The sequence below is a fragment of the Diadema setosum genome, chromosome 11, assembly GCF_964275005.1.
Source record: "Diadema setosum chromosome 11, eeDiaSeto1, whole genome shotgun sequence".
In the NCBI taxonomy this organism is placed as follows: Eukaryota; Metazoa; Echinodermata; class Echinoidea; order Diadematoida; family Diadematidae; genus Diadema; species Diadema setosum.
In genome coordinates, this window is record NC_092695.1 from 7,231,269 (window position 1) to 7,255,790 (window position 24,522).

At 38.8% G+C, this 24,522-nt stretch overlaps 1 protein-coding gene across 1 annotated transcript; it reads right to left on the bottom strand.

Annotated features, from left to right (window-relative positions):
• Nucleotides 1–235: 235 nt before the first annotated feature.
• LOC140234819 (arfaptin-2-like) lies at nucleotides 236–24,522 on the bottom strand. Its single transcript, XM_072314857.1, has 7 exons — nucleotides 24,443–24,522; nucleotides 22,109–22,548; nucleotides 19,253–19,273; nucleotides 4,367–4,554; nucleotides 3,537–3,895; nucleotides 1,223–1,397; nucleotides 236–445 (listed from the first exon to the last, which is right to left on the bottom strand). The coding sequence occupies exons 2-7, from the start codon at nucleotides 22,386–22,388 to the stop codon at nucleotides 290–292; spliced, it is 1,179 nt and encodes a 392-aa protein (XP_072170958.1). The 5' UTR covers nucleotides 22,389–22,548; nucleotides 24,443–24,522; the 3' UTR covers nucleotides 236–289.

The following is a 24,522-nucleotide window of genomic DNA, read 5'->3' on the forward strand; positions in this document are numbered from 1 at the left end:
CCACTTGTTAGACAATACTACACCGGCACTTACACAGTTTAACCACAACTATTCCAAATTCAATAGGTCATAAAATAAAAGTGTAGAAGTCATGATAAAAGATAAGATGGTTAAGAATACAGGGTTTCTGTCTAGAAAAGAAATGCTTTTCAAGCTCCAAAAGAAAAGTGAGGAAGAGGGAGGACAGGGTGCTAGAATCTCACAGGGTTGTGAGCAAGCCACGCCCAGCCACAGGGTTGTGAGCAAGCCACGCCAGGCAACAGAGGGCGGGGCCCCCGTCTCCCGGAGTCTACTGTGATTCCAGGAAGGATGGTTGCATCTCACTGGGCGCCTTGGGCTTGATGTTGAACTGCTTCAGCGTGGCGTTGAGGGCCTGCTGGTTGCCGGAGAAGTACGCCGCGATGGCGTTGTGGAACAGGAGCAGCTGTTTGTGCATTACTTTCACCTATGATGGAAGCAGATATAAGCAACAAATAGCAAGATAAACTGGTGATAGGGAAATTGCCTCAAAACTTCAGTCTTTGCTTGAGTAAAGGAATAAGTAGGTTTATGCATGTCCAGCACTGTGGTAGTGTGTAAAGTGCTCAATACACTCAAGAAATAGAAAACTGACCTGTTCACTTCAAAAGCATATTTGTTTTTCCTTGTTTTAAAATACAGAGATGATGTCCTTCAAGACCAAATGGTAAGAATGAGCACCTGGGAATACAGGGCAAATCATACGTGTGCAGTCCTCAAGAAGAGCAATGCTAACATTGATCATCAATCATCAATCATCACTATCATCATCATTACCAATATTAGTAACATCATCTCCATTACTGGGGGCGCCACGACATAGTGGATAAGACTCCCGACTTCCAATCTGAGGCACCAAGTTCAATTCCCACCCAGTGCTTTATGTCCCTGCATGAGATGTTTTTTACCCACATTGCTCCTCTCAACTCAGGTGTATAAATGGGTACCTGGCAAAGCTAGGGTAATAATTATGGCAGGGCCCTCTAGTCAACACTGAAGAGGCTACCCTGGATAAATAAGGCGTCATTATTGTTGTTGTTGTTGTTGTTGCTATTATTATCATTACTATTACCATTACTATTATTATCATCATCATCAACATCATCATCATCATGACTAAATTCATCATTATTATTATTATTACCATTATCATCATAACTATAATCTGGTCAGACACCACAAAGAGCATGGGGGAAAAGCTGACCTTGTTTTCATCCAGGAATCTGAGCTTGACCGCTACGTCTTGCCTCAGCTTGTCGAACTTCTCCTTCTGCGCCTCGTACTTGCTGCGAGCCTCGTGGAGCCGCGCCTGGGTCTGGGCATCCTTGGGGGCCAGAGTCAGATGCTCCATATCAGCTCTGTAGGCGTCGTACTCTAACCTGAAGTACATTCACAATGATGAAAACAGGCAGCGCACATTCGTTACAAAGACAAAACAAGGCAAGTGCCAAATTGTGTCTCGCCCATTCGCGTACAAGGAATTAATATTTTTTATAACTCCCAGAAGTTAATTGACCTGCCTATGACCTTTGACCTTGTGATGACCTTTAACTCCCCAAGGGACATCTACCGTCCAAGTTTGGTCACAAACGGACAAAAGGATCAAAAGTTATGAGCCATAAACGAAATGCGCCCTAAAAACTTAACATTGGGCCCTAAAAGTTCGTTGACCCCTGTTTGTGACCTTTGACCTTGTGGTAACCTTCAACTTCCCAAGAGACATCTACCATCACCCAAGTTTGATTGCCATTGTAGCAACATGTGTCGAGTTACGTGTGATAAGAGAGTCTTGCAAAACTTAAACGTTTGATCTCAAATGACCTTTGACCTTATCATGTGACCTCTTACGGCACCATTACATGAAGGTACCCCCAGTGCATCCATCACCAAAGTTTGATTGCCATTGTAGCAACATGTGTCGAGTTACGTGTGATAAGAGAGTCTTGCAAGTAAACTTTAACGTATGACCTCAAATGACCTTTGACCTTATCCTATGACCTCCAACGGCACCATGACATGAAGGTACCCCCAGTGCATCTATGACCCAAGTTAGGTTGTAATCCAAGCAACTTATGTGAAGTTATTTGTCAAAAGAGAGTCTTGTAGGTAAATACTCTTTAATATATGACCTCAAATGACCTTTGACATCATTACATGACCTCCGACAACACCATAACATGAAGATACCCCTAGTGCTTCTATCATCCAAGTTGGCTGCCATTGCTGTAACAGTTGCCAAGTTATGTATCATAAGAGAGTCTTGCAGGTAAACTTTAACATTTGTGACGGACGACTGACGGACGACGGACGGACGCCATTTGGATCCCTTAGTCTCGCCTTCACCTCCGGTGGGCGAGACAAAAAAATGGTAGAAGCCTTTCAGACATCCGTCTGCATCATTTATCATTTTCAGCATTTCACGGTCACTTTCCCCAAATGGGCACGTCATTCTCCTGTTGGTGTGTCACTGTGGTATGTGGAAGGTGTGGGGGGGGGGTATCTACTGAGTGATAGCGGATATTCTAATTTTCTCTGCAAGTGACTCTTTCAATGTCTCGTAGGGTCTGCCCTGTAGTCCTACATCAGACGCCAAGACGTTTGCAATCTTCTGTAACTAGCGGTTTTCATCTCTCTCTGAAACGTGCCCATGCAGGTAGAAAAGAAAGCAAGATCGTAGTTATCTGATGAGTAACTGATGAATATATATTAAGAATTGGGTGGGGGGGGGGGGGGGTTGGAGTCCCTGAAACAACAAAAGCTCATGGTACTTAACAGTGATGATTTACATGGTATAGATATGTGGACCATCGATTTCTCAGACATTTGTTGTAAGAAATTCTCCCCCACTGCTACATGAAGTCTCATGTCCACACAAAGTCTTTCAGCAAAGAAAATTGTTTGAAGTACCGTGCCTACATTACATATATTATGGGACTATCATATAAGGTTTACTGCCTACAGTGCAGGAGCAGCAGCGACATTTGTGCATTGTTGAAGGTGCATGGTTGGTTACTGGTCTACAGGTTCCTAGAGTTTGGTGATGCTGCCCTCTATGTTCTAACCCAAATCTGCCAATGATGCTATTTTGCACATCTCAATTACATTGCGATGAGTGAAGTACCCCATTTTATTGTATTCATTGCCACACACTGACACCAGTAGATAGCTACCATATATGCAGTCTCTTCATATTAAACAGTTTGTCTCTGTTTGCTTTTACATGACTAAAATGACTGAAATTTGAAAAATAATGAAATTCATGCATATTAGTTCATAATACATCAAGCCACCTTTGCTTATTTCTTATTTTTTGGCGAAGATTGCTGCAGTTAAGTTGATTATCATTTACAGGTATACACATTCAAGACTCTGCGAATGTATTTGACTGGTTCATATCTAATAGAGAATGATTTGTATAATTTTAGCAAAGATTGTTCTTTGAAAAAATGGTACAGGGCGTTTGCCTGACCTAGCAATTTGATCTGGATAACCACCACGCATCAGGCAACACAACCCACCTGACAGATTCATATTGCTTGATGGTCAGCAACGTATCCTCCATTGTCTTGTTGCACAACGTGCTGACGCTGGACGTGAAGAAGTTGAGGGCGCTCAGCAGGGTCTCGCCGTTGCTGCAGAGCGACTTCTGCGTCTCGGCGTTGTAGGAGAACTCCTCCTGCAGCTCGGCCGACTTCTGCGCCAGCTCTCCGAAGGCGTCGCCCAGCGAGCGCTGCGTCTGGACGACCAGGTAGAACTGGTTGGTCAGTGCCCTCGTCAGCTTCAGGATGTGGGCGTACTTGCGCTGCGTGTCGCGCAGGACCTCGATCTGTGCCTCCAGCTGAAGGTCGACGGTCCGCGAAGCTTTGCCAAGTTTCTCCTGATGAGGATAAGAATTGATGCACAGAAAAAGCAATGCCACAATTACATCCAATCACTTCCATTCCATGCCCGAATAAAAAGATACAGGCAAAACAAAAACAAGTAACACAGAATTTGCTTATCAAATTATTCTACGTGGGGGGTTTATGTACCATTGGGAAAAAAGAAACAGAGTCATATGGAAAATTATCTTTCCCATAAGAGCCTACAAATTTAGTAAAGTTAAGGCATGATAATAAGAAAAGTATGCCAGTCTGTAAGTCTACAACCTAAACTGATAATAATAATCTATGACATCTGTGAAAAGAAAAATCCGCCTTGTCACCAGTGAATGAAAAACACAATGGCTTAATATGAATCGAAGTCCAACACTGTATCACGAGAAAAAAAGTCTGCAAAACTAATCGCCCCAATGCCTGTATGTTACAGCCAAATCCCCCATTCTCCTGGCCTGTCGAAATGACCATACCTGCATCATCTGCTTGGTGCATTTGTATGTTGAGATGCTCCAATTCTTGAAGCTGTCGAGGCGTGCCTTGGCCACCGCCGTCGTTGTCGCCTGGTCCCCCCGACCGCCACCCATCGCCATGGGGTTGCTGTACCCGCTCCCCGTGGGGCTAACGTCGCTGGGAGACTGCTGTGCTGGTATCGGTGATGCTGTGGGGATGCATGATGAAAAGTATGAATGACCAAACAAGGTAATATCGTGTTCAAATCTTATCTTGAATAACACAGTGTCCCCATTACAGATACTAATTAAAGAAAGGCCACCGCTGCACTAGTTTTGAAAAAACAAAAAACAAAACAATGATAAGATCATGCAGTCATTGCTTAGTGGTCTCTCTTAAAAATCATGTCACCCTGCCAGTCTTGATGAACATCAATGTGGCAAAGACTACATTCACAATCATAAGTAAATAGAAAGCGGACTACAAGATTACTTTCTTGTGAAGATAACTTCAACTTACCTCAAACGTTTTGGTTTATAATGCATTTCAGTTGGACTTGTTGTTTATAATGCATTTCAGTTGGAATGCATTTCATTAAGACACAAGCTTTGCTGATCAATGTTTTGCTGATTGCATGAGAAACATTTTTGGCACAACACAAACTTTAGCTGAATCTCACAAAAATTACTATGTAATCAAGCAACAGCAACTCTCTACAGATAGTCCAAAACAATATGTAAATTGCTTCATCCTGATATTCACAATTTTCCCAACATGAATGTTTGCATGATTTATTTAATTTTTTACACAGCTTTTCTGGATTAATTTCTTTCATTCTACTGCCCATTTTTTGCCTCTATATTTCTCCCATGCCTAAAATTACAGCTGAAATATTTTGAAGCAAATGACGGTCCAGGACTTCATCAGTGATACTCAAACATGAATGCAGTATTCTGAGAAAACCAAAGACCTCTGACTGACTGATTGCATTAAATACAATATGAAGCAATACATCAGAAATATCTGTCACAATAGATTCAACTGCCACTGACGGTCATAACATTATACTATATTAAATGGGTTAGTCAGATACCGGTTAGTGATTGGCTAAACACAGTCATGTGATGGAGGCACATTGGTTATGTTCGCCCATGGGTAGAACATTTTTGTAATGTTCTCCCATGGGAAAACATTTTCACGTAACAACTGGCAAATGATACCAAACAACTGAACGATCATATTTTTCACGCAATCAATAGGATAAATTTGCCTATTCCATACAATGTGAAAAAGCAGATGACCGATTATTGTAATGTGTACAAAAGTGTGATTTGAAGGACCCGCGCACAGTAAATTTGGCTCTGCGCGAGTGATCGAGTGCGTTGTGCTGGTGGTTGACGTTGCGAACATGGCTTGATATTTGACTAACCCATATAATATAACAGATGATGACTTTTGCTGTTGGGAACATGTACCAAACGTTCCACCCTCAAGGTTTGAAATGCTATTTTGGGAGGCTATAAGTCCCTCCACTTCGTCTCGGAACTTATAACCTCCCTCAGTAGCATTTCAAACCCTTCGGGTGGAACATTCGGTATGTTCCCTCCTCCGCCAGTCATCATCTATATAACGTAGCAAAAATAGCATCTCGTGAGAAACAGGGTTAAACATGTACATGATAGGTAGTCACAAACACATGAATAGACACAATATCAGTACTCAGTCTACAAGCTACAAACTCACAGGGGACATAAACAGACAAATACAATGGTGCACAGAAAAAAAAAAGAAGCCTAGAGTTTGTTTCAAAGACTACTAATATGTTTAAGTCATATAGACATAGAGAGCATACGCAATGAAAACCAAACAAGAAGAGGTATGGTACAAAAAAAAAAGGTGCTGGTACGTCTGCTTGAAGATTGATTATAACTATTAACATCTCTAAATGAAGAAGGACTACAAGTATTCCAAACCCTTGAAGTTTACTCCCCAACACTACATCTACACTGTGGAAAATCTCCATTTATACATCTGCTTTAGAAGCAGAAGGTTGCAAGTTCAATTTCTCCCTGTGGGCCTACATTCCTTTCAGAGACAATCACAGTATCGTATCGGAATATATTAACTTTATTCCACGACACCATTCTCTCCCCGAAGCACTATCGATTTCGTGGAACTTGAATCTGCTGGGACAGGCAAAAAAAGGCAAAACAGCTTTGACTTGCAATATTCATTTCACATATATGTACTGCACAAGGTTGGATCTATTTCCTAGGCATTCAAAGACTTGTATGATACAAACAGGTACATCGACCTAGCTGAGGACTCGATTGGCCTTTCACAAGGCTGTTTATATCAGGTGGGTTGCATCGTAATTAATAGAGATCATTGCACAAGGTTTGAATGGTTTTATTTCTCTGCAGTTTCTGGCTGTCAAAGGCAAAAGTGACTAATCCCCCCCCCCATACACACACAAAGACTCACACACACACACACAAACAAACACACACACAAATATATACTTAAATACTAAACTATATAGAATGCATATTATGTACGATATATATCTGTGTAACATACACAAGTTGTACAGTGCATCAGTACATGTATGTCACGTTCTTGCTATTCAATGTCAAAAAGTCATGGCTGTTTTCAATCAATTTGGAAAGGTGTGCCTTCAGTGAAAAGGAATCATAAAGAGCAATTAGCTAAGGCTTACATATATTCATCCTCACTATGACACACAGAACACAGAGGATTGTATGTGTGTTTGTGTGTGTGTGCGTATGTAATGTTCTCAAATCTCATAACAATGCTATCTGATCCTTTTTTTAAAAAGTGCTACATTGATTTCAAGGGTCTCTGTTACATGAAGGAAACATAATTGTAGTGTATTCAAGTTCCCTGATGCTCTGCTCTAGCTGCCTCAGGCAACAACGTGATAACAGTCCTAGAATGATCCTGGTTCTCCTACACTCGACAAGCATCACCCTATCACCTTTCAAGGAAAGCCGGAGGAAATACAGTATCAAAGCTCGCATTTTTTTTTTCTATTATCAGATACCATACAAGTACTATTTGATTAGTATGGTAGTTGTTTAACACATTGACACTGTACATTGAAACCAACACCCCTCTATAGCATTACACGTAAAGAACAAAATTGCAGGCAAGGGACCACGTGCAATGGTTTTCGATTCAAATTGAAATAAAACCCTGATAATAAACAGCAAAAAAATGATACCATAAATCATACATTTGGAAATGCATTACCTGCACTTTTGCATAAAGTTGGAAATGCATTACGTGCACTTTTACTGTATTGCCTATAGAGGAAAGGGGTGTCGGTTTCAAAGTGCAGCACACTAGAGTGTGGAAAATTAACACCACACATTCAAAGCTGCTTTATAAGAGCATGTGACTCAAATCATATTTTCAATATGCGCTTGTGAATTCAGAGCATTTTCTCCACAAGCGTGAGTAAAATTTCAGGCATATTGTGAGATACTACAGTTTCTATTGATAAAAAATGTTAGGGTGTCACTGTGCAAGACATTCAACCATACCATGCTTCGGGCAATCTATTAATTTGTAATTCTGGGGAAACTGGAAGGGTATGCCAAGAAGAAAAGAATTAGAAAAGAAGAGATGGAAAAAAGATTATCAAAAAGCTTTTTTTATTTGAGGGGTGGGGAAATGTAGGGCCTTGCAAATGCAACCATAATGCCACAGGCAATTTTGTGTCATTCTTCCCTTGCTCTCCAGCAACAAATCAAAGAATATTTCAATCATTCCTGAAGTCCAAATATGGCAAACTTTCTCACGCACACAAGCTGAATACTTTCTCTTCACTTCAAACATCCTATTGGTATTACAAAAGAAGCTCTCCCCTTCTCCTCTCCCCCCCCCCCCCCACCGCCCCTCTGCAGATTATATACCGCCCTCGTTTATGATTGCATATCAATGTTTTATGAACCACAATCAACAGACATTGATTGATGTTGTGTGAAGGGACAGCTGCTATTCTAAGAGGCACACTTCTCACCTAAAAATATTCAACAAAGACCAACACAATTGTAGTTGAGTAGCCAACATGTGTATTTCATAAATATTTGGGCAGCAGCAAGTAAAATGTCATGTGCCTAATGCAGCATAATCTACATTCTGCAGCTAGTCCTGTAGCAATTCTCCACAACACATTACGAAAGGAAAGAGTGTGAAGTATCCAAACTGTAATGGAAAGCCTTTCCAGATTGACAAAAGAACTGATTCATCAATGTGTTCTGAAACACATTTTATTGTTAATCATTAAGTTTTATCAAGTCTGAAAGCACGTTCAAACTATGTTTCTCCAAAACCTGTTTCTCAAGCCACATTTAGGTCACCTGTGCTCTGGGAGTATTTTGCAATCAAGTTTTGCTCGATTCCGAGAGTACAATATTTGGTTGTTGTTGCTTTGGTTCATCTGAAGGTAGTAGAGCAGAGAACCTACCATTAGCAGAACACAATTAGATACATACAGATACTGTAAAAGTGGATATTTTTGCATGAGAAATTTTGTGCGCTTGGCTGTGCTTTTAATTCCGCAGAATCAAGACTACTGGAATATATAGCAAGTAAAAATATTTGCATACTTTTATTTTTGTGCTAGTTTCTGGTTGCGTAAAATGTGCGAAAATTTCAACACAACAAAAAATTTCCACCTTTAGGCAGGGCTGCCAACACTGGAAACTAGTTGAGAGTGAGACTCCCATAGGCCAATGCTATAATTTAGGAGTCAAAATGAGTGAGATCAATAGAAATGCATGCAAATGAAATAAAGTTTTAGCATGAGAAAGGACCAAAATGCGTGAGTCTCACGCTCAATGCGTGAGAGTTGGCAGCCCTGCTTTAAGATACAGTGTATGTTTTCCATCAGTACACAGGCTACCAATATATCTTTGATATTTTTAAACACATAAGCTGTATGCACCTTGCATGTTTCCCACCAGAACACGTCTACCAATGTAGGCCCTAAACGAAGAAACATACCGGCACACAAGCCCACCCCGCACGTACAATGTAAGACACACAAGCAGATTTGTACACATAGATGTACATGTATGTATGTATGTATGTATGTAGACTTGTGTTATAGAATCATACTGCAGTATGATTATCAAAATCAAAATGATCACATCCAACATACAGGTACTTTCGGTTAACTGTGTCTGGTTCAGACCTGCAGTCGTTCTACACATATGCATTTGGGAGTGAGTACAGCACTTCCATGTTTCGTGTATATGTGTGTGTGAGACACATGTGTGAACTAGTTGTAGTTAAAGGTCAAGTACCACAAATACACAGGCGATTAAAGGCATCTCGGCAGCAGGGCTGACGACATTCACACACACACTCTCACACCAATCAGCGAGATTCCCCAGAGCATTATGGGCAATACCCATGGTTTAGGCCCTACATGCATTTCAATGGGTAAATGTAATTCGTAAATCAGGGAGGATGATTTTATATTCTCTTGACAGGACATGAAGGGATATTTAATCTTTCTGGAAGAACCCTGCAGAATCTTTCAGAAGTCACACTGATATCCATTCAGTTTTATGTAAGCCACTATCTACACTGAATTGTTTCATTGCATACCAAAGAGAAATTACAATAAACATTTATTTTCCTTGTGATTTTACTTTGGAGTTTTCAACCATCAAAAGGGGATAATCCTGTTTCTTTAGAATATTTGGTATCAGAAAATAATGAATCTGCAAGAGTCATATCTATAACTACAAGCACTGTTCTTTAATACGCAAAACAAAAAATAGACAAATGACTATCCAATAAGATGGAAAAAAGTCTGCCAAGATTTTTCCGTACTGCTGCTGCTGCTTTTACAGGATATTTTGCCTCTGAGAAAAAGATGTTTTGCATAAAATCTGGAAATAAAAAAAAAAAAGGTGCAGATTTGGTGGAGAATGAATGTCAAATGGCTAACTATCATCTCAAATGGTGACTTTGAAAGAGAACTCTAGATCATGTGTGTACATGAAAAATTTCTAATTTGTGCATTTGTATTAAAAAAAAAACAACAACAAAAGAAGCAAGTTGGACATTAAAGAATGAAGTGAACTTTACTCAATAAATGATAGAAGTAATTTTTTTTTTTACTACTGCAGCCAGCACAAAATATCCTTTTATCCATTAAGACTACAAGTTTAGAGAAACAGTCTTTTATTTTTTGTTTTTAAGTTGCCATTTCCTCACACCTTTTCAGATCTCGTGTCAGTCAGGATGCTAAAGTAAACTTCATCCATGAAGCATGGGTAAACATGACAGATTAAAACACTCGCAGGCAATATGCAAATAAAGTGACGTTTATGTTCTCACAGGCATGGCGATTATAGTTTGCATTGCTTGCATGCTGACGTACTGATGACATCCTGTTAGTAAACTCTGCATTTTTTTTTTCCTGACACTTCAAGTAGCAATCTTATACACCATACAATGTTTTTGTCTACATCAAGAAATTGCAATCATGGATTATATGATTGTCATGGGTTAGAATTTCCTGTTGCTAAAGCAATACACAATCAACAAAAATATTTTACTTCAGAATTCCATATCACAGGGGACATACAATTGTAGATACTACAGAGTTCACTTTCTATTCTGTAAACTGTGTCATCGATTTGCCTCACATATGACAATAAAAACTAAATCATATACGTGTAGTCATTATCCAGATAAACATGTATAATGAATACAGGCTTTGGCAATACACATCATCATACTACGTAGCAAAACATGTTAAATATAGATCTCAGGGTAGTTTCACTTCTATTGGTAAATCTGTAGAATGTCTCTCAAATTGGAAAACACACACACACACACACACAAACGAAGACAGACAAAAATCCAAAATTGACATTCAAATACCTCTTCTCTATACAAGACCAAGGAGGTGTGTGTGATACCTCCTTGGTATGATCCAAACAAGTTCATAAATTGTCTGCATGCAGAACACGTCGGAATGCCTCTCGTGGTACATGAGCGTACATTTACACATCTGTGCACATTAAAGGGCGTCGGCCCCTACTAACAAAGCATTACGAGCGACCACAAAGGGAGGAAATATCCTCGTGGTGTGGCTTTGACCTGACTAATGTGAAATTACAACATCGCAACATCTGGTAGCATTTGGAAGTTGCTACATGGGAGGGCTATAGCGACAATATGCTATGGTTGGTCTGTTGAGGCAATGGTGTTGGTAGGCCTGGTGTTGCAGAGGTTCATACCTGTGCCCAACAGGAAAATTTGAATTCATCCTTCCACTGTTTCTCCAAAATAAGTAACCATAACATGTGTGACATCACACTTTGTTTTGGGTATTTCATTAACAAATAAGAAGGCTGGATATGACACAAGGACTGCCAAAACTACTAATTAAAGGGCAGCAGTTTGATTTGGAGTTGGGCATAGGATACTCCGAATCTTCAGGCATCTGGAGTCAAAATCTTGTTGAATAAGGACAGGTCAAGTTGAAGTACATTGTAAGCTGCAACCTTCAAAAAGGTGTTTTACCTTAACCCTAGCCAGGCCAGGCTTTTTTGGCTGTTCTGTGGCCGGGAGGGGGTTTGAATCAAGAATTCATTTTTTTTTTTTTGCCCCACACAAGATGACAAAATACTGTGCTGCATGAGAACCTGAGGTCCACATTTGGTAAATTTAGTATTAAATGATAAATAAGACTTAAGGCTCAAAAGTCATGAAAGGCCATGGTGAAACCTTTTACTGTTTTAAAATCATCACAAAAAAAACAAAAAAACAAAATCATGGGGGGGGGGGAGGGTTGAAACCTAACCCCAGCAGGCAGTTTTTAGGGTTAAAGACCAGGTGGCGTGGGGAAACATGGCTGGCCCGGTTGTATCGATCTTCAATTGCTGCCCACATTACACTGGAAATCAAATTATACCACCCATCAGCCACATGTCAGCGAATATGTGCACTGAAGTGCATGCTCACTGGTAATCAGCAAAGATTTTTCAGCTGTGTGTGTACTTACACCAAGATCAGTGATAAAGCTACACACAGTTCATTACGGGGATTCTCGAATATATCCAAGCCAGGCCAGCCTTCCTACTCCATGAATCCCCACACTATCGGGTCTTTAAAGGGCAGGAGTTTGATTCAGAATTTGGCACAGGATACTCAGATTCATCAGGCATCTGGAGTCAAAATGTTGTGGATTTTAATGAGAGGACATGCCAAAGTGAGCTGCAACCTTTAAGGAGGTGTTTTACCTTAAGCTGGGAGGCAATCAGCAGAAACTGCACCATTACACCTCTACAACACCTACACACCACATCAAGCCATCCCACCATATTTGCTCATCTGCCAAATATGATTCCGTGAGACCCCCTCCCCTTCTTTAGCCATTACCATCACAGCAGCTACATGTAGCCTTGCTTTCAGGCTCCTGGCTGATTTTTCTTCCACTCTCTTGCTAACATACTTTGAGAAGGTATGAAGTCTTCCATAATACAAGCATGATAAATCATGGTCAGTGAAAATTAAGTGGAACATTTAGGGGAACATTTTTCAGGGTAAGGGGGATGCAGGACTTGGGGGGGGGGGGGGGGGGGTGTCAATGGTTACATCCCCCACAGGAATTTAACCCATTTATATACAAGTATAGTTTCAATAGTCTTACCCCCCATTCAGACTAGAGAGTTCTCATATGGATATATGACGTATGGATAAAGGACGTTTTTATGTGTCTTAATGCTCTAATATTGAAACGTCGTATTAATATACGTCGTATATATCGAAATGATGATTTGAGCGTCATTTCAAATTATTATCCTATATCCATACGACGTATCGTGTCTGAACGCTCTCATATCCATGCGTCGTGTGAGTAGGCAGAGATTATTCGCAGCGTGCGCCGAGCTCACGTATCCGCGGTGCGGACTTATAACGGGCGGTCGACAGATTGATTGTGACGTAATAATGATTTGGCGCAAACAAGCAAACTACCGGATAAATCCAAGGCAGAGTATTAACACTACGCGCAAAGCCTGCATAAATTACATACTGCGCATAGAGGAGAATCACATCTACTCAAGAAATATCCCTTGTGCGCTAGGTCTGAATGCTCTGATACGATTAACGTATATTCACCGGGTGCTGTGTCTGAATGCTCTCATATCGAAACGTTGTATATCCATAGATACATCGTATGAATATACGAAACTCGGTGTGTCTGAAAGCGCCATTACGCCTGCAGCATGATTACCTCTTATACTTTCATCGGGGTGAAACTGTCTTCTAGTTCCTCAAATTGGTATTTGATCATACTGGAGGTCAAGGTTGCTGTGTATCGATTTGTTAATAATCATCACAAACATAAAGCACTCATCAAAATGTCGAAAGCATACATGTAAGCTGTGAGAAGTATATGTTTTGTACTCAATGTAAATAAAACCAGCTCACAGTTATAATAGCAATAGTCTGCAATGGTCTATGGAACCACAGACTTTTCAAAAGCATGGATCATTTGGTCTGTTATAGGAGCAGTTGAAAATAGTAAAGCAGAAAATGATAATCTATGATTTCTAAGTGCTGTGAGAATGGCATTCGTTGATTTGAAAAGAATACACATTCACCTGCACCTGGTGAACAATTATATGACAGTTTTCAGGAAGACCTAGATCCAATTTTCAAATACTAACGAGGATGGTCTGTTTGCAACAGCTGCAAATCTGCTTGCACCTATATGTTGTTAGAAGGTGTGTACATGCATCACTGAGCTGAAATTTGGTAATCGTCGCTCCCTCAGACCACATGGAAAGCGGCTGAGAGGGGCAAAACTGTCAAGGTTTGTCAAACTGTAAGCACAGTTTGCACTGCATTCCACTTCTGGAGCACTCTAAACATTGGTGACCATAATATGCAGAGCTTAGGACATCCAGGAGCGCTCCTGAGCCTAGGCTCGAGAGGGCATAACTTTAGAGCACTCCGAGTCCCTACTGTCTGTTCATAATGACTACAAAGCTCAGAGCGATTCAGGAGCATTCCTGGAGCACTCTAAATGCCCTGTATAAATGGGGTCTGAGCACATAACCTTTGAAAATTCATGGGTGTTCTGATTTTTTTTTTCCTCATTTTTTTTTTTTTCGATGAGCAAAAAAAAAAGAAAAAAAAAGGGGGTGCTGCGCTAGCTGCAACCCATCCAGTTCCACTGCCCCTGATAGTCATGTCAGGGTGTTGAGAACAGGGCCTTGGTCCATTATGAATTCTATTTGACATCAAACATCCAATCACTATCTAGCATTTGGGACCAAAGTATCAAAATTCAATCATTCAATCATTTACATTTTACTTCACAATTCATAAAGGTCTTTTTAATGCAGTAAGACAGACTACAGAATGCAACACAGCATTCAACTGTCAAAACCTGCAGAATCCTAATGTAATTTGTACCAATTTTGCAAAAAAAACAACAACAACAAAAAAAAAAAACAACCCACCCTCATTGTTAATTTCTTGCTTTCATTTTACATTTAGAATTCTCAGAATGAAATTCTATATCAGGGCAAAATCTCCCTTAATAATTGTGTGAGCACATCACTCTTCTATGATTTTCACTCCTATTTGCAAAAATGTAAGAATTCAATACCTTCTGAGGCCGAGTCATGAAATTGGACTGAAAAATTGCAGTATGAAATTTCCACTCACTTGAGAGAGCCACACAAAGGTACTGGTAGGCGTTTCTCGTCTTTCATTTTTAATACACAAATGTTCGTAGACTCTTTTGCTAATAACACAACTGTGCTTGGGTCACATTGCCTACGTTGTATATGCCTACGTGTTGGACTTACTGTATACTAGGAGAGAACAGTTCTTCACCTTTCTCCAGTACTATGATCTTAGCTTGTCTCAAAGAAAAAAAAAATCAAATTTTTTACTATATTTGAAAAAAATAAAGGAAGAATTCACAGTATCTGTGCTTGCTGGATTGAAAGGTGACTTGGCTGGTGTGTTACTGTATATTGCTGCATTCTGCAACTTATTTTGTAGCTTTGTTTGTTAAATCACAAACAAAAGCAAAGCTGCGCACTAGTTACCAAAGGGTACTTTCCATTCTGGCAAGGTTGGTTGTTTGGACAGCACATTTCTAACACAATTAGGCCGGGTTGGGTGGGGGGGGGGGGGGGGGAGATTTTGCTAGACAGCATGTTTACATATGCACAAATGTCATAACTGGTATTACACTTTACGCTGATGCACATTTTGCATAAGATAATTTGCACTGCCTACACGTGTACTACAATGTAGTATCCCTTTGAACTGTGATCCCCCCCCAAAAAAAAGCCTTAAATGATAACTTCAATTGCTTTTCATATTTCCATCTTTATATATTTCATATATGTTCAAAATTACAATGATGATGCTGATGATGCTGCAGTACCCTGCTGGTGGCAAGTTTCACAGATAGTTTGTGAGCTTTTCGAATACACAGCACACTTATTGAAGGCAACTGGGGTAATGCTACACATTCAAATTGTTCAATAACCATATCACACGAGGTACAATATACACTCTTGTAAATGAAATGTCCTTGGCAGTGCATTTAATTATATCACCTGAAAAAAAAAGTATCTAGTTTGTAACTAATGATGCTCCATTTGTTGACTTTTATCAGGTCAGTTCTGTACCCATCTTTACACAGAGACTGGGACTCTTTGATTGGATTAAACAGCCTACACTTTGTATGTTAGAACCCACTCCTCGTGCTCCACTCAGGACTGTTAAGCTGAGTACCTATCTGAGTGGTATCCAATTACAATCAGTAATGCATTCAAACATTTTAACCCATCGAGGACAAGCTGATTTGCTTTAACACACGTTTCCCCACAGACATCTGCCTCGGTATACTCACGACTAGTCTTCAATGGGTTAAGTCACTACAAATGTACATGTAGAACAGGGACTTTACCAAGCTAAGCACTAAATACCGGCACTACAAAAGGATGCTTCTGCACAAAGTACTGTATACGCCATATATTTCGCGAGTCTAAATTTTCGCGAATCGGGAATTCCCAATGATTTCGCGAGTGATTAAATTCGCGATCGTGGAGTCCTGCACTGATCGGAGAAATGTACACCCGTACGTCACATCCACATCGGGATTAGAGTCAATATTTTCGCGTGTTCTTAATTTCGCGAATAGCACCCGACTCGCGAAATTCGCGAAAATAAAAACCTCCCGAAATATTCAGCGTATACAGTACATTGTACATGAGGTGTCACACAACAGTCGCCCATAAATAAGTATCCATTGATATACATGTTACTAGTAAAATAGTAGTATAAAATGTACAAAATTCCATCAAATGAATTATGTGTCTCCTGTTTTATATCAAGGAGCTTCCTGCTCAACATGAATTACAGTGACTTGTTTCACTTCAGTCCTGGAATCTATAGTGGGGATACGGATTTCCCTGCCCAAACTATGGTGGGGGATGATACAATTGTAGTTCCACCCCCAAAAGACTTTGCATGATTGCTGGATTTACAGGTATGCTATCAAAAATAACTAACATCCCTCTAAATGTGAAAGGAAGCGTGTCCTCTCTTAAATGGAGAAAAAGGAGATATCAACATCAAAATTGATAGATTATGTCATTTACATCAAATTACAGCAGAAATGTTGTGAGTCAGAAATGATGACTTTGGAGGGAAAGGTGGTTCAAGATTCTAAACTATTGATCAAAATAATACAATTAATCATATACAAACAAATGGCAGAACTGAGACACTATATCATCATCACCTCATCCCATTTGCATAAGTAGCTGTAACTCATACAGTACTCTCCGCCTCAGGTACCTGATTATGCAGACGTACTGTATCATTGATTCATGAAATTGTCAACATGAAACATTTCATATTTCTCTCATATCATGTCAGATTCTATGAAATATCCACCACTGTTTGTAAACATTTCATACTTTTTATATGGTAAGCTTTATAAGGTTAAAGTTTGAAATTACTTTTCAATTTTTTGTTGGCCAGCAATATTCCTAATTTCTAATACAATTCTCACATTTAACATTCATATTGTATTACTCTATCGCATCAAAACAACAAAGAGTTCGCCCTTCAAAGCATACTGTTAATGACAAAAGATATCACTCCCAGCAAACTGGACAACCAAAGAGAGAGTTATGACCATTTGTTTGCCATTACATCATCCATACTAACCTCACGGTAATTTAAGTTGGTCACCTCGATCATGCAACGATAGTGTCTTATACAGTATGCCCAAGATCGAGAAAGGTCTATTTTGTAACAATATTTTCTACTGACACTGCAAATCTACTGCACAGGCCAATATATTTTGCAAGCAACTTGGCAACTATTGTTTCTAGGAGTGCTATGTGCCTACCTCAGGAAAAAATAAAGAGAGATGCTATTAGCCGCCACACAAAGCAAGTACACTTGTACTTTAGGCATTTATGAATCAGCTACACAGAGGACTCCTGACAAGTTTCTTTGAACCATGATACTTCTTCTCCTTGGGGTAATTACATGACTTTCATCTACAAGGATCTGGACTTCAATACTTGCCAAGTCAAGGGTGTGAGGAAATTTACTTCTGCAATACACTGCAGTCTTTTCTCGCAGAACACTAAAAAATTGAAAGTGCCATTTTCCACACATGTATAACAAACAACAAGTTGTATTATCATGTCTGTTCATTACTTGCAGCATTCATGTATCACATAAGTGAACAGTTCATGACATGAAAGCCACCACACCAGATCAAGCTGCTAAATTTTTATTAATTTTTTTTTAATGCAAGGATGGCTGCCTATAATCATGCATGAAGAAATATTTGGATATAAAAGAAAGTAAATACAGAGTGTATCTTTGATATATATTTCAAAATCTATCCCACACTACCCACACTATAGTTCAGTGTGATATGACAGAAAGGTTGGCTATCTGATTGGCTATCTTTCCATGTACAGTCACAGGTATGCTGAGCACTTTGTTGAAACATGCCCATAATGACATGATATTATTTAAATGAAAATCTCTCCACCACAAAAGAATGAGGACAGTGAGTGCAGAAACACACTCTACAATGTCGTTCAACACATTAACAGCTGCGACACACTATTGTACAGGCCACAGTTGTACAGTTGACTAACACTAACATAAATTCACATCACATGCTAGGAAAAATCAGTATCATAGTATATTTTGCGGAATTTGCGTAAATGATATTTACTGCATGATAGCTAGGATACTTGAGTGATAATTAACAGATCATATTTGGCAAGCGGAGAATGTGACATACTGTACATATTCATAAGGAAACATTTCTTTTTTTCAATAAGTGGCACTCCACTGGAACCTGCTTTTAATTTACATACAATATGTATGAAAAAGTTGAAATAATTTCAGTTAAACAGCCAACATTAGAACATAGAACTTGAAGTGTTTAATCTGCTAACAGCACAAGAAAGCAATAAAAAAAAAAAAAAAAGTTCAAACAAGACGAGTCCATCCAGTAGAGAAAAACGTGATGATGCATAATGCACATGTAAATGAACTGCACATATTGAGGACACAAAGCTGCTTTTCTTGTTTGTTTTTTTTTTTTCAACTTTATCACTAGTCGTACAATATGATCATACCAATAGTTAATGCACCACAGACAGGAATTTTCATCTAGCAAACTGGCACAAGTTTAAGAACACGATTTACCATTGAACATTCTTTGAAAACAAACCACAAGTAAACACAACGAAAGACACACAAACAAAAACACAAACATGCACAGACATGCATATTAATGAGGGTGAGTCACACGTTTGGAAAAGAAATTAAGAATATTAGCTTACTTTCATTTGTGGCTTCCCCCTCTGTGTGAAAGACAAAGGCAAAATGTGATGGTGAAATCTACGAGGCATGTTAGGAGCGTGCATGAATTTCTATCATCTGTTAACGTTGATAATGAGTTAATGACATGACCCATTACCATTTCCCACACAATTAGTGAATTAGGTAGCTCACAAGAGAATGAGAGAAAGAGATGGAAATAAAAAGGAAGGACAATAAAGATATTAGTGATAGATTAGGATCAATGTAGATGCCACTGCCATCAGCCAATGCAATCATATGTGTACGAACGAAATAAATTAGTATGGCATTTAAAAAAAAAAAAAATCCCATTCAGTACGACAACTTCCTCAATGACGTACATGCAAACATGAGCTTTCTCATGCAAAATTATGGAATTTTTTTGTTTCATGGATGAAGAATTGAAAATTTAAATGCTATGACATTTTCAAAAAAAATAAAAAATTTCCCTCATGATGTGTAGTCCCATCTATCAATATGAGTGTTGGCAAATCTATGCAAGAATGTCTGGTCTTTCTGCCATGACTCTGTTTATCAATCCTTCAAAACAACATTTGGACACAATTTTAAGCAAATTAGCCCTTGTCCAGCTCACTCTTCTATACCAACCACAAGTTTATTCATAAAGTACAGACTGTATTTAATTGGGTAATAAGTTTCTGAATTTAGTTTATAAGCTAAATTCCTTGTATCTCCTTTATTTTCATTCCCACTGTGAACAAACGATACTTTTTAGTCACCCTTGTCTATATCAGCTAAATTTTTCTTTCATTTCATCTTTCTATATCACAGAAAAAAAAAAATCTATTAACCTTGGAGATGTTATATTACCAGGAACTTACAAATGTAGATTTGAATATTTCTACATATTTCTACATTTTACTGGATAGTTAAATAACCAGAATAACCATATCAAAAGAGTTAAAAGTGAAGATCTGTTAAGATTAAGAAAATCTTCATACCCACTTCAAGAGAAATTCCAGTTCAGTTAGTCTGATAAGAAATAGTAATATCTTACAGGCACAACAGTGAATATATCATTAAAACTGGACAAAAATCAGGGAAGTTATGAAATTGTGATGTTTTGCTAATTTCTGCATCACATTCGATGAGCTGATGATGCCATCACATCACAATTTTCCATCCATCATGTACCAAAAAAAAAATACGAAAATGCAATGTTTCTGTTACTAAAATGTAAAACATATGTTATTCCTGGTTGAATAACTTCAGAATAATGATCAGTTAGACATCTATATCAGGATCTGAGACTGGGGCGTAATTGCGCTTGAATAAAAAACCAGAAATTTCACAATTTTATGTATAAACAAAGTTGTATATATGGCAAGTTGATAGGGGATGACTTCATCACTTCATTATTTGCATATAATATTCATATTGACTGTTCAAGAATTGTTTCCTGAAAAACTAGGGGAATTTCAAAATGTCATGTAACTTATTCATTTTTCATCCGATCTTGATCAAATTTTCATTGTTGTGCTGGGAAAATTTTTAATTACTTCTTCCTTTCAGACTAACTTTCAACTGCACTGGAAAAAGGAAAAAAAGGCTGTAGATATTGTTGCGGCAGATTTACAGTGACAGTAATAACGAGGTATAGTTATAAACAAAAAACTAATTGGTTAATTTCATAGTGCAGTTTAGTTTCAAAGTCTAGTCTTGGTACCACTCCCACTTACATCTCACATGTGGACGTCTTTTTTGGTTTAGAGATACAATCTGTGGGCTCTTGCCTGAGTACATTTTAACAATGACAGTAAGAATGTAAGAGAAATCAAAATTCATAAAAAATAATAACTCATTTTGATAAACTACCCCATAATGATTAATTTCAAATGATAGTATAACCCGACACTCATACAATGTACAATATCCATATACTATTACTAAGTATAGAGTAGATCACAGTAACCTACATGTACATACTGCACTGAAAGTCCAGTAGATTTTTTCCTCCCACTGAACTCAACTAAAAGTGCTAAACCATATTTTTTTCTGAATAGATATTCACAAACCATATTGTTGATAGCTTAACATTCTAGAATAAATATTGTAAAAAGAACATTTGTTCAGAAATTATGGATATCAGAAATTATGAGCATCTTTTGATGGAGTAATGCGCTATAAAAGTAAACACTATTATTATTATTATTATTATTATATCAAACATACAATGCATTATACACTGTAGTACAGAATTCCTTTATTTACTTCATCAGACCATGCAACATTTATTTTTTTTTTATGTAAATAATATCATCATCAAAATGAGTAGATCACATCCAATGTCACCTGCTTCAATTTTGAAACATCAGGCCCCAGGGTCTGTCTTGTCATGATTGATGTAAAACACTGTGACTCCTTTCTGAAAATTCCTCTTTAATCAATATCCTTGAGCAACATATGCCATATAATGCAAACTCTCAAGAATTTAGAAATTAACAGGTCACTTCAAAGAGCATTTCACCATTTCAGCCAAATTGACAAACAAAATGTGGACACAGCAACTGACTTTGTTCTGGAAGCATGCTATGACATGTTAAAACTCCTAAATGAGACATGCAAAGTAATTCAATCTGAAGTGTCTGCAGTATCAAGCAAATTCTTTCCTGGTACCCTTGTAATAAGCAAATTACAATAATATTTTTGTGGGATAAACAATGGATACTACGTACAAAATGATATGTAATTCTACTCCAAAGCATTGGGGAAAAAATATGTCTCAAAACCATTTTTTCCCTCATACAGAGATGATACAAACAATAATTTCGCATGCAGTCTATTTGGCCAATAATATGAAAGGCAACAGAACTCACCTCTTGTGTTTGCTAGTCTACTTCCCACTGATGGGTTAGCGTGAACATTGACTGACGGCGAGGGCGCCGTTCCCTTTTGTGGGCTGTTCAGGTCTACTCCTGTGAAGCTGTTGTTCCCCTGTCCGACACCAAGCGATGCACCACCCCCTCCAGTTACGGTGGACCCTGGCAGGGGGTTCATGATTCCCCCCGTCCCCTCCCTGATCATGTTGTGAAGGTCCTGCTCAAAAGTATCGTCCAAGTCATCGGCAGCATATCCTGTTCCGTTCTCACGGTTCATTGTTCTTCTTTGGTTATCAATAATTTGTGGGCAAAGTAGCACTAGCAGGGAGCTCCCTTGTATTTGCTGCAAAGCAATCTGTTGTCCTTTCCCTGCCTTAAAGCGTACCTCAAAGCTCTGTGTGCATGCACAGTGTCATGTGGGTCAGTCTGCCGCAGTACTGCAAAAGTAAACACAAGCAAATTATTACTGCAGTATTTCTGTCCAGTTACAGCACTTTATATGTGCACAATTCATCATTAAGCAGCATATGATACTGATTGAACCATGCTCATTCTTTGCTAGATTTATCATTATCGATTCATCTTCTCATCCAAGAAACACTGTCTACCTCTAGTCTACACTATGTACATTTGTACATCATTATTCTGGTGATATTTTAGATTTTAATTGTTGCAATCCTTAAAGGACAAGTTCACCTTCATATACATGTGGAATGAGTGAATGCAGCAATATTAGTAGAACACATCAGTGAAAGTTTGAGGAAAATCGGACAATCTGTTCAAAAGTTTGGAATTTATAAAGTTTCTGTGCAGTCACTGCTGGATAAGAAGACCAAATACTGTAGTTTATGATGTCAAATGCATAGAACGATACAAGGAAAGTATAAAGAGAATTCCACAAAATTTCATGTTTTGTTTTTTTTTTGGAAAAAAGCACACATTCCCGCGACTCATTTAAGACTGATATATGTTAACCAGTTGAGGATGGGCTGACTTTGCTACAACACTCATTTCCCATCTAGACTCTGGCCCGAGTATACTCGGTACTCGTCCTCAACGAGTTAAGGATATTATTCCCCTTGCCTTTTGAAAGAGGCAAGTCAAGTGCTCTTTTATTATGCAAGAAAAGTGAAAATATCTTGACTTTTCTTTATATTTTCTTAACCATTCTACACATATGACATCACATCACAAGCTGGAGTGTAGCAGTCTTCTCATCCAGCAAAGGCAGAATTGCAACTTCAAAAATTCATAAATACAAACGGATTTTCAGATTCTCCTCAAGTGTTTATTGATATGTTCTATTAAATGTGCTGCATTCTCTCAATCCTTATGTATTACATATGAAGGTGATCTTGCCTTAATACAGGACAGAGTTGGTATGGCAGAACTAGCTACAACTGTCGGTAGAATTTAAATTCTATCCATTCTGTTCAACAATCGTACCGGACATGTTGTCACTGTAACTGTTTAGACGTGTACTTATAAGTTCTATGACTTGACAAATTGAGTCAAAACTACTCGGACTAGACAGTTCTAGGTCTAGTCATTGATTATATGAATTATTTTTGATCAACTAGCATGCATGCAGCGCAGCTCAGCGCTCAGCAGAGTATTTTAAGAATTACACATTGACCACGAAATGTGCAGCTACACACAGACACTCTTCCAGTTCCACACTCAATTTTATGTGATTGTCATGCCAAGCTTGAGAATCAAACACAACAAAAACACGCCTTGTCTGTCTTGGTGTGGTATGTGGAATGCTGGCAATGACATCGACAGTAAATTACCTACAGCTACACACAGAAAATATGAATCTTTCAGCAGCTGCAGCATGCCTGTAATTTCAATACATGTCATGTGTAAACTTTACTGACAATAAAGCCAAAGGCAGGCTCCTTCTTTTAATACACTGGAGTTGGTCTAGCTAGGCCTACATTCGAAATTAGGCAACGAGTATCGAATGTTAGGGGAATATATGACGGATTCTCTGACTGTAGCTAGACCAATGCCATGCCAGCAGTTACTGTCTGGTGTGAAGCGAAGCCCGAAGGGGCAACTCCCACTTCGAGCTACCGAAAGGGCTACCGAGCCGAGGACATCAATAACTTTCATCAGTTTCATCACTGAATAGCTCAGCTGGCGTCCGCGGCGTGAACACATTCGGCTCCGCTGCTAAGCAGTGGGGAATGGAAGAAGTTACGTTTTCCCTCATTTTCAGTAGCCTATTTTCCATTTGAAAATATGAAATGAATAAGAAGGAAGGTTTATGACAGAAGCTGCATAATGTATTTGACCTAAGCATAGAAAAGAAGTGTGTAATTTTACCTGATTATGAAGATCCCACTACGCCTACACGAGAATTCTCGTACGTCCAGCCACGTAGGAATTACACGTCTCCGCTCCGT